Raw genomic sequence first — 13,449 nt, 5'->3', positions numbered from 1 at the left:
CCTGCCTAATTTGCACCCTAGATTTTGATCTAGGCAGGACAAATCCCAACACATCACTTTTCTACTCAAGAGTGATGGAGCATGTACAGCTTGGGGGGCATTTGCTTGTCCTAAGTAGGTGTTAACCTACTAACCTTGTAGAATTCATAGAATGGTTTGAGAAACGCCTTCCACTAGAACAGGGTGCTCCAATCTCTCTTTTATAAGAATTTTTATTTATGAGGCACAGGAGCACATGTGTGAGGCAGCCCAGGGTGACTTTTAGGGCCTGAGAGCATGATTTCTGACACAAGGAAGAACCAGATCACCTCTGTATTTCAACAAGATATTTTATTGGTCCAGCAACTGCAAAATATACAAATTTCTGAAAGGCATACCCTGTTTTTAAGCTGGCACAGCTTTATATCAGGCAATTATTCCAGACGTATATACAGAACAGTTAACATACCACAAATCAAAAAAAAGGAATCCCAAGAAACTGCACCCTTCTCTCCAAGCTTTGCAGTATACATTAAATAAATAAAGAGCGCTTTGCTATTAAAAAAAAATTAAAAAAATAAATTCAAGTATCACAAAGGAAAACAAACCAGAGAGCAAAAAAAAAAAAAAAAAGGTGGGGGAAGAAATCATTGGTGTGGTTTGACATGTCCTCTCTGCCAGTCTGCCTTGGGTGTGGCATCAACTGCCCAGTCCTTGGCTCTGTTAACCAAAAAGATGGACAGCAAGTCTTTTTGGGGCAGTTGTGATGGCACAGGGTTGACACCATCCCACCAAACCCTCCAGCACAAGAGGAACTCAGGAGAGCTGTTTACTCAATACTGGAAAAAAACACCATGTTTGAATTTCATGTTTATGTAGACCTACTGAGACGTCTATTGTTACTAAAGGATGAAAGTTTAGGGCCATTTTGGGGTTTTTTTCTGGTTTTTTTATATATATATTTATATATATACACACACAAATACACACCAAAACATCTGCGCAATTACACGTGTACAGGATTGATCTCGGGGCAGCCAGACATCATGTTTGTGTTTGCTGGCTTATCTTTTTGCAGCAGCAGGAGGAGAGAGATAACACTCCCCACGAAGGAGGAAGTTGAAAAGAGCCAAGTGAGTGGCCTCCCCAAAACATTCATTTATCTGAAAGGCAGAGAAACCGAAAGCGCAGCTGCCACCCAGGGCACAAAGGGAGAAGTCTGCTTTTAATGAGGCTATTAAAACAGAAATAAAGCAGAGTGGGGGGGAGCGTTCTTTGTTTTAATCTGTACAGGAATATGATACACATATGCACAAGCTCACACAGGCAGGGCAGTGCCAGGACTGTCAGCCCCGTGGCACACGGGGAGCCCTGCCGCCGTCGGTGCCGCTCCGAGCGCGAGGCCGAAGCGCGAGGCACTGTGGTTCACCTTTTCCCAAAGGGAAAAAAAAAACAGACCAGACCCACCCCCAAAACATGCACACACTCCCAAAAAGATCATTTCTCCACAAAACCTCTCCAATCCCATCTCTGGGGATGGTGTTACCTACACAGGACACTGGGGAATGTCATGGGAAGGAAGGATGAATCCAAAGGGTTGCCCTCCTCCAGTTTCCCAGCCTAGTGCTGCAGGAGAGGGGGGCTGCCTTCACAAAAAAAAAAAAAAAAAAAAAACATGAGATGGGCATGGAGAAGACGCTGCATATAGGTGGGGAAAAAAAAAATCCAACCCAAAACCCTAAAAAAATTTTTCCAAAATCCACAGACTTTTGCACACAGCAATAGTGGTTAATTGCCATTTTTAACTGCTCTCAGCCCAGGACAGGCTGCCAACAAGGGATCTTATGGATCAAACCACTGGGAGCTGGCTGATGGAGTCAGTCAGGTCCTCACCCTGTTCCCCCAACCTCAAACACTTTACTATTATTTTGTAGTCCCAGCTTTCCAGCATGCAAAATACAATTAAAAACAAATAGAAAAAGTTGCCTGTATTCAGGCTTCCCCTGTTAAGGGGCACAACTAGGAAAAAAAATAAAGTAGTTATGCTTCTGCCACAAATAAAGTGCAAAAACCAAGCAATTTCTAAGTATACACATACACACACACACATGTGTGCATGTATATATAAAATTTAAAAAATACAGACAAAACAGTCCCTTCTTGTGGCTCTTTGCAGTCAGACAGGGACTCCTGCAACCCAGCCAGACCTCTGGCCACCATGAGACCTGTGTGTCTACAAAATGCATCTAAGCCTAGGGATTCAAACCCTTCCCAATACCTCCACTTCCATCTAAAAAAGAAGAAAGGGGAGATGAAGTACCAGCACAGCACCTCAAACAGTGCTCAGCCTCCCCAAAATTTAACCCATGCCTGAACTCAGACCATCTCTGGGTGCTCCCCAAGATGAAAGCATCACCCAAGCCCCTGCTGGCATGGTTCCTCATGCACTGCAAGCATCTTTCAACCAGTTTTAGCAGCAGATCTGCATTCTCTGCAAACCCCTTTAAGGTATGTTGATTAAAAAAAAAAAAGTGAAAGAATGGGTTGGTTTTTTTTATTAAGCCCAGCAGTTCTTGCAGTGAAGGAGTTCACACAGCTGCTTTCCTGGTGCTCACAGATCTGCATGAGCCAGGCTGGCATGTGTGACCAGCTGTAGTGTGGGTGAGGGACTGCAGCACAGCATGTTAGGGGCTTATTCAAAAGTAATTAACAACATTAATAATAATTAAAAAAATAATGCAAAACCCCTTTACCCACCCCCTTCCCCCTATTTCTATACTGACCCCTCACCATCCACATATATACACACCCCACCCAGAGATGGATGGGTACCAATCATCCATACAGAAGATCAAAAACCACTAAAACAGAAGAAAATTAAACTCCTGTGCACTACAGAAGCACTTTACAGCTCGCTACGACCTAACAGGACGCTGGAGAGGAGAGCAAACGCTGCAGCCTGAAGAGCTGGTGGTGACCCCGAGAGGGAGCTGGGCTCCTCCTGGGCTCTCCTGCATCCCTCCCCGCTGAGCAGCGCGGGGTCTGGGGGCAGTGGGAGTGGAGCCAGCCGCAGGGCAGCCCCAGGGACCGGGTTGGAAGCAAGCTTCGGGAATGGCGATGGGATGAGAAGCTGGCGGCGCCGGCGGCCTCACAACGGTGCCCACGGAGTCACGACGGCTTCTGGGAGTTGTTCATGTTCTGGAACGAGAGGGGAAGGAGAGGTGGTGAGGTCAGGCTCCAGCCCAGCAGCGGCTTCTAGGAACACGTGAACAAGGGGACAAAGCCACGCACGGGTCACCACAAAGCGCCCACCACAGAGGAGAGGACACGGCCCACCCGAGGAGAGAGGCACTGACTGACTCACTGCTCACCCCTCCTCAAGCATTGCCTGGCTTTAATTGCAGGGTTAGAATTTAGATATCCCTAAAAACTGAGCTGAACCCCTCCTGATGCTGTTGAGCAGGGACAGAATGAAAGACTCCAGTCTTCAGAAGGTGGAGCAGAAAGCAATTTAATGAAGGGAGCAGATCTTCTCTAATGTGACTCGCTAAGGCAAGACTTGATTGGTCTCAAAGTAAAAACCTCTCACACTATTGGTGAGCTGTGAGTAACACACTCTGGAGAACCATAGCTATAAACTATGGTTACAGAAGGAGAGAGAATAATTGTTGTTTTAATTCTTTTCTCTAAGTTTCTCAGGCTCGGCCTGGGAGAAGTTATCTCTGTTCTTTCTTCAGCTGAACTGAGAATACCCACACCCTCTCACCCCACCCCACCCTGTCTGCGCTTCTGAAGCTGCTCTTTGGTCAAAGCAAGGTGACAGGGGACCATGCTCTTCATTCAAGCAGCCCAATTAAACATCTCTTTCTTGCTCCCCTTGAGGGTGGGCAGTGTCCCCCCTGCCTGCCAAGGACGAGGCCATTGTTTGCCCATCCTTGGCAATGCCAAGAACAGGCAGCTCCTGCTGGCCATGCCAAGGACCACCCATCACCAGTGGTAGAGCAGCAGCTCAACTCCCCTGGTGACACTCCATGAGGTCTCATAGGTCCAAGAGACACTCCAGACACAGCCCTGGTACTAAATGATGACAACAGGTACCCACCAGCACGTGGTGAGGACCACAAAACCAGAGACAACCAGCTACACACAAGCAGGAGCAGCCCCCAGGAGAGATCTGCTCCAGGAAAAGGCCAGGGGAGCACAAGGACATTGGGCAACTCACAGAACTACATGAAACAAGGTAGGGGAAAAAAGCACTAGTAAACAGCTAGGAAGGATTCTCTCTCTTTTTTTTGTTGGTTTGGTTTGGTTTTTGGCAGTTTTTTTGTCCCTTTGTTGGGTTTCTTTCATGCTTTCACTACCTAAGCTGCCTCCTACAAGCACCAGGAATCCCAGCTAGGCTACAAGGCAGAGCGGGCTGAGCTGTTCACTCTGTTGTCTAAGGAGACAGGAGGAGGGTGAGGAAAAGCCACATGCACCACAGCCATTTACCTTGGAAATATTAGCAAAGAGAAAACTTTGAGAAAGTGACAAACGGGTCTTCTTTTTAAGCATGAAAAGTGAAGGGAAGAAGAAGGGAGGGGGGGAATCAGGTGACTGTTCAAGAGTGCACTTTGGATCACAAAGCAAGCAGAAAGAAAAGAAATCATCACGCCAGGTAGTCCCACAACCCCCAGCCAGCTCAATCCCACAGCCAGGAGGACTCTGAGGTACTCAGCCACATCCCCAGCCCCCCCAGCTGTCCTCCTGGATAGGGGTCAAGACCCCAACAGTGAGGGCTGATGCAGTGAAGCTCCCACTACCAACCCAGGCCCATGATGTTGTGACAAGCACCTTCCACCTCCCCAGCCCTTTACAGGTCGTGACAGTGAGGGACAAACCAATGTGCAAGACAGCAGCCTCCCAGAGCTAACAGCAGTGTGAATGTCACCAAGCCTTGGGTTTGGCATGTCCTCATGGGTCCCACAAAAGCAGCCTTTGAGCCCCACACTAGGATATGGAGACAGGCTCCCAGCAGCTGGAGATTTTAAACTTGCTGCTGCCAGCCTACACCTGGCCTGGGTAACCATCACTGCCTGCTCCAGCAAAATCTGACACATCCATCTCCCAAACTCAACACCTGAGTGTGTTTTCAGCCTCCCAGCCAGCACCAAGGCATGCAGTGCCTTTTGCTCCAATACAGTTGTGAAAAGGGTGGAGGGAAGGATGGATAAAAACTAAAATGCTTTCAGAGCAACCCAAGAGGATCAGGTTTCATCAGGGGCTTTAGTGGCCATGAGCAGCAAGGGGAGGATCACAGGCATGCAGGCCATGCTGAGCAACTCAACTTCTACACTCGGTGATCTCACCTAACCCATGCACCAGCAAAGCCAAGTGCAACAGTCCTAACTTCCCTTTTCTCAAAAACATTTACTCTAAGAGGGGAAGAAATACGAGATTCAAAAGCTGCTACAGGCGGGCAGGGCTGAGCTCTGGCCTGGCCATGGTAGAGCAGATCCCTCCATCTTCAGCCCACAAAACAACCCAAGCCCTGAGAGGGATATTCTCAGGCTGATTTGAATTGGGCCTCAGAGGACAAAAAGAGCCCCTGGACACTACCCAATATCAGTTCATCTCCAAAGTCTTCCCAGTCTTTGAGAAGACATCTGAGCACACAACTGCTGCTCTCAACTCCATGTAGCATTAATTACGTCCAAAAGCTTCAAATTTTTCCAGAGGCTGTCCTGTTCCTCGGGGATATAACAGCCCTAAGCCAAACTGCCAGAACCTTGATTATCCATAATTAGTGGATCAAATGCTCAAGATGTTTTACTTTCTTAACAGAGCTAGAGAAGGACAATTTCCATTCACTCTGCTCACAACATCTAGGCCGACTGTTTCCAAAATCCAAGTTTGCAGAACTGCAGATGGCTGGTCCCAGAATCATCCAGCTCCAGAAAAGAACATTCCTGAGAAGGTCAGAAGCTTCTCAGATACCTCTCTGGTGCCATCACTCACAACTCAGAGCCCTCAGGAAGGACAGAGCACCCAGGTCTCTCACCCTACAGTACAACATGCTATCACAGAGGAGACAACTCCAGGAAAACCCAAACAGCATTGCCCATAGGCATCATCAGAGTGAAAGTCATAATTTGCTTAATTTCACAACAAAACTGGGACATTCCATCCAGCAAGGATACAAACCAGCACCCACAGTCTCCTCTTTACCTTTCCTAAAGCCAATCCCCCCCAAACCAGCCAAACATTAACTCCAAGAAATCCACACCCCGTCCGGATTTTGCAACAACAGAACAATCCAGCAGGATGGCAAGAGACATGGAAAAAAGGGTTGGAAGGGGGAAATAAGAGGCAAGAAGGTACTTACAGGCATGCCTTCCCTAGTAAAGGCTGCAGAGAGACAGAGAGAACAGAGAGAGAGGTGTCAGTAACTCCGTGCCACACCGGGCAGAGGACAGTGGACAGCAGCGAGGGGCACCGGGCAGCCTGAGCTGGCAAAAGGTTTCTTTGTGAGGCTCAACCAGCCCAAGCAGAGCCCTGGGAGCTGACACAGACCCAGCTGTCCTGGGAGGCTCATGCAAAGCAGCAACCAAGCAGAGCAGTGGTGGAGCACAGAGCCGTTCCTAACCTGCCTGGGATCTGGGCGAGGAGGGGAGAAAGGACATCACACCAACACAGGCATCAGGGAGAGGGGCTGGGCAAGACGAAGATCCAACAGGCAGCTGGTGGGAAGGGCAGCATGGCAAAGGCTCTTATAGATTATATAGGACTCCTTAGTGAGCTTAGGAGAGGGTTTGTGCCTGGGAAAGTGAGCAGCAAGCAAGGCCTTTCTTCCTATGTCCCTTCATGGGTGGGTGACAGAGGACACATGAGCACCACGGCAGCTACCCACAGGGTTTCACCCAGGTTCACCACACCAAGAACCTTCCAACTCAGTTTTGGTCCATTTTGCCTACAGCTCCAGGATGAAGGAGACCAGCCAAAGATGAGTCTTGGCAGCAGCTCCTCCTTCAGAGAAGCACAAGAGCACTTGATTTACTGCCATGCCAAGTTCCACAACAGAGACAAGCACACCCAGAGGGAAGGTAAGGCACGAGCCCTTTGTTCCTGCTCACTCCAGGGAGGAGACCCCTCAGGAGGTTGATGCTGGATGGTGAAGGCACTAAATTAATGCAGCCTAGAGCTCGGTGGAAGTTGATGACACTCTCAAAACCCAAGAGAGGATCAACAGTGACCCAAGGCAGGGAGGGACAGCAGCCGTGGGAGGAAGGTGCATCTCAGACAGCAGCACAGGTTACGACAAGTGCAAGCAGCTCCTCAGCTTCAGGAGTGACAGGAGGACAACAAACAATAAAACAACGAGAACAACAAAAAAAACGAGAACAAAACGAGAACAAAAAAAAAGAAAAAAAAAAAGGAAAGGAAAAAAAAAAAAGAAGAGTTCAACTAACTTGTCCCGGCATCTGCGTGGGCACTTCCTGAGGAACACAGCCTGGCAGGGCAGAAGAAACAGCCACATGCTCCTCAAAGCTGTTGATGCGAGGTTTTTTGGTGGGCTCTGGGCTTGCTAGAGGGGTAACGCTATTACGTCTCATGAGCGGGTTAGGTCCCTTCTTTGCTTCCTAAATTAAAGTGAGACAAAGAAAATAAAAGTAAATATAAAAAAATAAAGCAAAATAAAGAAAAAGGAAGAAGGCGACAGTTATAAAGGAAAAAAAAAAAAGAAGCAAGTTGCTTTGGTTTTCTTTTTTTTTTTTTTTTTGTCTTAAAGTGGCCTCTGCTTTTCCCCACAGTCACTGTCCATGAGCAAAGGATGCACTGAAAGTCTCTGGGCACAAAAAAAAAAAAAAAATCTGATGCAAAATGCTTAAGAGCACAGAAGGGGAGGGGAGGAAAAAAATGGCTCTGCACTCAGATATGAGACAGATTTTCTCCTCATCTGAGTCTCAGCTGACAGAAAAAAAAAAAAAAGTAACTACAGGTAGCTGAACACACCCAGCAGCAATCAAGCCATGACTCTGCAGAACACAGAGGTGCCCATCAGTCTCCTCCTCAAAGCTGGTCCCTCCACCCAGAGAGAGGAGTGAAAGCAAGAAGAGGGAAGATGAGCCAGCCCAGGCTGATCAGGAAGATTTGGGACATGGGAGCAGAGCAGCCAGTGAGGGTCAGCGCCACGCCAAGCTCCAACTCAAGCGAGGAGGGATGAGGCAAAGCTGAGCAGGGGCACCCAAGCACTTGGCACGTGTCTCACCCTGTCCTACCCAAGGCCTTGGTGCCATCCCCAGGGTGGCAGAGCAGGGCATCAGTGGCCCCATGCAGGGGGAAGGACTGGCTTCCCCCTGCAGCTGTGGGGAGGGACAGGCAGCTCAGGTGCTGCCACCTGACAGGGGAAGCAAAGGAAAGGAGATGTGGGCCAAAATGGACAGCCCCAACTGTTCAGCATCACTTTGGGCTCCACCACTAAGCACAAGTTGAAATGTCCCAGCATCTTGAGACATGGGTGCTGCCAGGTGTGGCCCACTCTGTGTGGCTGCCCAGCCCTGACATTGAGTTGGCATCCTCCTGTCCTGGCCTCTGAGCTCCAGTGGAGCACTTGGCAGATAGACCCAACCCTACAGGAATTTTTTTCCACAGGAGGGGTCTCCTCCACAGAGTATCCCCAGCCCAGCACTGCCACCTCCCACCCTGCAGAATGACAGAGAGCCACAGGCATACCAGGAAAAAAGACCCTCAGAGGCAGACGGAGGGCAAGCATTGAGCCCAGGCTCTGCCAGCCAACTGGGAGACCTGGGAGAAGTCCATCCACAGCTCCACTCCCTGCTCAGGCCAGTGGATAGCTGTGCAGGTGAAAGTCAGAGACCAGAGAGGAGTTTTCCCTGGGCAAACACACTGGGAAGCAGGAACATGCAACAGTCCTTTTCCCTTGGAAAACCCTCAACTGGCCATGACTTGGCAGAGCAAGAACACATCTGGTGCTCCCAGTCTTCCAGCAGCACTTCCAAGCACCCAGCTGAGCAATCTCCCCATTCCCACCACCCCAGGCATGACTTGGCAGTTCCCACTGCCAGGTGACCACAGGGGACAGGAGGGGGACACCAAAGGACAGCTCCAGGGAAAAGCAACACTCACCTCTGGCCGATCTCTGTGGGTGTTGACTGCTTCAACGTTCAGGAAGATGGATTCCACCCGGCAGCCTGCAGAAAGGAGCACAAAGAGACACGTCAGCAAGCCCAGCAGGCACAGGATGTTCCTAAGTGCCCCACCACAAATCCCTGCTTTTCTCCCAGACAGCCTGGATTCAGGAGGAGGTACAAGTCAACCCCCCTAGCATGTTTAGGAAGGTCTCACTCACCATAGGCTACCGGGGTCAGCTTCAACACCGTGTGCAGGGGACATTTCAGGTAGGGCATTTCATCTGCAGAGACAGCAAAGCAGGAGGGTTATCTGAGCACAAGGCTCACACGCCTTCATCCCACACCAAAGAGGTGCACACCCCAGGATGCGAACAGCCCAGAGCTGTATCCACCATCCCTCCTGCAGCAGGGCCAATGCTCTTCCCAGAGACAGGGAGCTCACCTGCACTCTTGTCCAGGAAGTAGGCCAGGAGACAGCGCATGACAGCCTGGTGGCAGATGACAAGGACATTCTCTTGCCTCTCCAGCTCCATGATGACTGGCTCCAGGCGCTGCACCAGGTCTTGGTAGGACTGGGAAAGAAGGGAAGGGAGATGAGGCATGGAATCAATGCAACGAGCATCCCAAAGAAACAACAGTCCTTGTCTTGGTACATATCTCCTGATTTCATGCCTCTGAGCAAACCAACGAACTGCTAAAGACAAATAAATCCTCATCCCCAGGCTACTCTGGAAATCCTCATTCTTCTGTCAGAGAAGCAGCCATTCACATCTCAGTCCTGGAGCATTAATTAAGGTAAGCAACAAGGGCTTTGAAGACAGAGCTTCTCCATCATCTTGGTATTTGATTTAGCACAGGATTTCAAAATTCTGAGAAGTCTGGAGCAACCTGAGAAACCCCAGGGTTTTGAAGGGCTTCATAAAAACCATGACAGGCAGCCAGAAGGAGCCCCAGACACCCAGAGTTGGTGTCTGAACTCCCCACATGTTCTTCTGTTAGATACAGGGCCATGAGGATATCTCCAAAGATTTTTCTGAAATGTCTACGGGCATGACTTTCAATTTGGGGATAATTAGCTCAATTCACAGCCTAAAGTATCATCCAGAACTGATGTCAATTCCCACCTCATTGTGTCACACCCTGAAAGCAGACTGCCAGGAACAGAGATATTACCATCAACCCTTAGGGAATGATACTGAGAACAAGGTGGAAATTACTTTTTTTGGAAATGAAAGGAAAGAAAATTAGGGCAGCACAAAACTGTGAGCAGATAGAACGATGGAGGTTGGACTAAAAACCTCCAGAGACCTTTCCATGCTATTTGCTATAAAGTCAGTGGGACTGTTTGTTAAGTGACATATTTATTAGTGAGATCTTCACATGCCAAGATTTCACAAGAGCTCAAGGTAGAGGTAACCGTGTGCCCCTCTCTCTTTTAATTCTAGTTTCTTGGAGCTCCCACTGCTCATCTGCTCAAGAGTAGAGGACAGAATGAGGAAAAAGAGGCCACATTTAAAGTAAAAGTCCTGCAGACTTTGCAGGAGGTGTCTCTGCAGACCTACCTCCCCAGAAGGATAGCGGTAGTAATATTTATCCTGATCACGCAGAGCAAATTCCTCTGGGTGTTGCTCCCTGATTTCTTCATAGGTCATTTCTTCACACACACCCTGCCAGGGCAGGACAAGCATGAGGTTACTGGACATGCTCTCAGCACAGCCACCAGACAAAACCTCTCTTTCTCCTGTTCAGCAAATACCAGCCCCATCTAGCTGCTGTGGCTGCAGAGATACTCACAGCATCAATTTCATTGAGTGCCTTCCACTGCTCATAGGGCAGCTGGAGAGCTTCTGCTGTTTGGATTGTCCTCTTTAGCTGGCTCGTCCAAATTTTGAGGTCCTTCAGGTTCTGCTCTTGCACAAATTTGTTCAGTTCCACTGCAAACTGTGGGGCATAGAAAAAAAGAGGTTGATTCCTGGTCCATAGCTTCCCAACAGGCCTTGTTCCCTATTCCCATTAAGTGTTGCCTTCCATAGGCAGAAAGATCAGCCTCCTGCTCTGAGGAGAAGGGCAGCCACACATTCATTGATCCCCAGGAGCTACAGATGGACCCTCAGCAGCCCAGCTGTCATCAAACATGCATTTGTGAGAGATGATTAATGCAATGATTGACTCTCACAATGAGCAGACAAATATCATGTATATAGGTTAAGAAAAGTTTTATAGATTTATAGTTATGTTGTACCCCCTCGGGTGGTTATCAAGGGACAGCTGGGAGGGCTGGCTTGTCACTAGGGTGATATCTGACCTCCAATCAGGATTTAAGGAAGAGATCTCACCATGGCCAGTGAAGAAGGGGTTGATGGACAGAACTTTGGGAGGGGTTAAAGGGTTAGAAAGGGTAAAACCTCTATTGTGTTGGGGAGAGAGAGCACATGGTGGGAAAAGTTCTTTGCCCCCAGCACCAGAACCTTTTTTTCCTCTATTCAATCTTCTGTTCTATTTTTGGTAAGGTTTATTAAACCTTCCTGAACTATGAAAAGTGACTAACCATTGCTCACACATTTAACCCAAGGCACAGCATCTACTACAGCCACAGGGGACCATTTCCCTTCTCCCTCACCTTCTTGCCCCTGTTGGAGAGGCCAGAGTCCCCTCCAATCCTCCCCTTGAGGTTGGACTCGCTCTCGCCGTGCCGGCAGAGGTAAATGGTGCGGGGCTGGACGTGGATGTTCATCAGGTAATAAACAATCCTGCTCTGGATGTGATCCTGAACCCTGTTGACCAGGAACCGCCGGCCAACATCGATGACTTTGATGAGAGAAAGTTCCCTGGGGACAGACAGACAGAGACGTCATTCTCCAAAGCAGCCCTGTGAGTTATCTCTGCCCATGTAATCACCCGGCTCAAAGGATTTCCTGCAGGCTATTTTCAGCAGGGAGCCAACAGGTAATGGAGACTCGTGGAGAGCTGAATAGCAGCAGTGTAATCGCCACCCCTCCTCTTGCAGCAGTAAAGAGGATTAAACAGGACTAACGGGGAACATGCTCCTCCCCAGGACAGGGACAATCCACACAGGGCACACACAAGTGCTTGTGAGCAGCAGAGGGGCTGGGAGGTGCCTGCAGAGTCAGGCAGGACAGCAAAGCTCTTCCAAGGCACACAGCCACCAGGCAGAAGCCACAGGGCTTGCTCAATCCTGTGGGTTGAGCCAAGCAGTCCCTTCCTTTAACTGGGGCAATGAAAAGAGCACCTCAACCACTCCAACCCAAGTGCTTTTCCAAAGTCTTTGTATTTACACCTGCAGAACAAGGTTGAAAACAGCTCATCTGAGCCCAGAAGAGCCTGGGGAGGCATCAGTGCCCATATCCCTGGCACAGGGCCTGGAGAACACAGCATTTTCCTATGAAAGGCCTAAATTCAAGGTGAGGCCTGGCCATAAATCATTCTAGCACAGTCAGGCGTTTGAAGACAAAGTGAAATACAGCTCCACCCTTCACTGCTCCTCTCCTGGGAGAGGGCAGGTGCTCAAAGGCACAGAAGTCAAGGTCTCTTACCTGTCATAGTCATCAGGGTCGAGGGGCTGGTAGCTGGCCTGGTAACAATTGATCCTCTTCATGAAATCCTCCATGGCATCAGTGGAATTACAGTCCCGGTAATCTGGGCTGGACAATTTGACTTCCTGCAACAGAAGAAAAAAAGAAAAAATGCCACAAGGAGAGGTTAGGAAGCTTTCCAAGCCAGACAATGCTAATCTGGAATTTCAAAGTGCTGCCAAGATCCAGTGATTAGCCGAAAGAAGTGATGAGTACTTGATAGTCATCACTCATCACAGAGCAGAAAAGAAGCAAATTAGACCCAAAACCAAGCATCAGGTGGGAGAATTTGGTATCAACCATTGCCTGATTAGTACAGACACCCATCAATCCCCTCTCCCAGAAGCTGGGCTAGCACTTCACCACCCAACAGCAGGAAAACTGAGCTTCCTAATGGCCAAAAAAAACCCCATCAGGTTCAAATTCAAGCTGAGAAGTGCATGAACTTAGACAATATGGTTATCCCAGCTCAGCAGCAGGACAGTGGGATGGCAACATTCAACCCCTTTCTGTGCATTATTCGCTGCAAGCTGTAGGGCTGAAAGACACTAGAAACAGGCAGTGTGAATATCCACAACCCTCACGGACTAAGTCCTGCCTGAACTAATCTAACAGGCAGATTTTCCAGAAGATTTGGGTTTGAACAGCAGCATTACACACTGGTAACCTCACAAGCAGTCCTGAAACCAACAGGATAACACAGTGGATCAACACATGTGGCAGCATCCCAGGCCTGGGGTGTATTT

General features: G+C 48.9%; 1 protein-coding gene across 6 annotated transcripts in view; it reads right to left on the bottom strand.

Moving 5' to 3' along the window:
• Positions 1–311: 311 nt before the first annotated feature.
• Positions 312–13,449, bottom strand: part of PFKFB3 (6-phosphofructo-2-kinase/fructose-2,6-biphosphatase 3) — a 41,381-nt gene continuing 28,243 nt past the window's right edge. For 2 of the 6 annotated variants that reach the window (XM_038154254.1, XM_038154250.1), the window contains 11 exons: positions 12,665–12,789; positions 11,731–11,938; positions 10,905–11,051; positions 10,673–10,777; positions 9,553–9,682; positions 9,329–9,391; positions 9,106–9,170; positions 7,428–7,598; positions 6,344–6,366; positions 4,471–4,521; positions 312–3,177 (listed from right to left, as the gene is read on the bottom strand). In XM_038154254.1, coding sequence (XP_038010182.1) covers positions 3,171–3,177; positions 4,471–4,521; positions 6,344–6,366; positions 7,428–7,598; positions 9,106–9,170; positions 9,329–9,391; positions 9,553–9,682; positions 10,673–10,777; positions 10,905–11,051; positions 11,731–11,938; positions 12,665–12,789 — 1,095 coding nt within the window. In that variant the 3' untranslated portion in view covers positions 312–3,170. The remainder of the gene's footprint in view (positions 3,178–4,470; positions 4,522–6,343; positions 6,367–7,427; positions 7,599–9,105; positions 9,171–9,328; positions 9,392–9,552; positions 9,683–10,672; positions 10,778–10,904; positions 11,052–11,730; positions 11,939–12,664; positions 12,790–13,449) is intronic. The other 4 variants (XM_038154251.1, XM_038154253.1, XM_038154252.1 and 1 more) reach the window with 4 other exon arrangements.

Source organism: Motacilla alba, chromosome 1A (genome assembly GCF_015832195.1).
Source record: "Motacilla alba alba isolate MOTALB_02 chromosome 1A, Motacilla_alba_V1.0_pri, whole genome shotgun sequence".
In the NCBI taxonomy this organism is placed as follows: Eukaryota; Metazoa; Chordata; class Aves; order Passeriformes; family Motacillidae; genus Motacilla; species Motacilla alba.
This window is presented reverse-complemented; position numbering and strand designations above follow the sequence as displayed.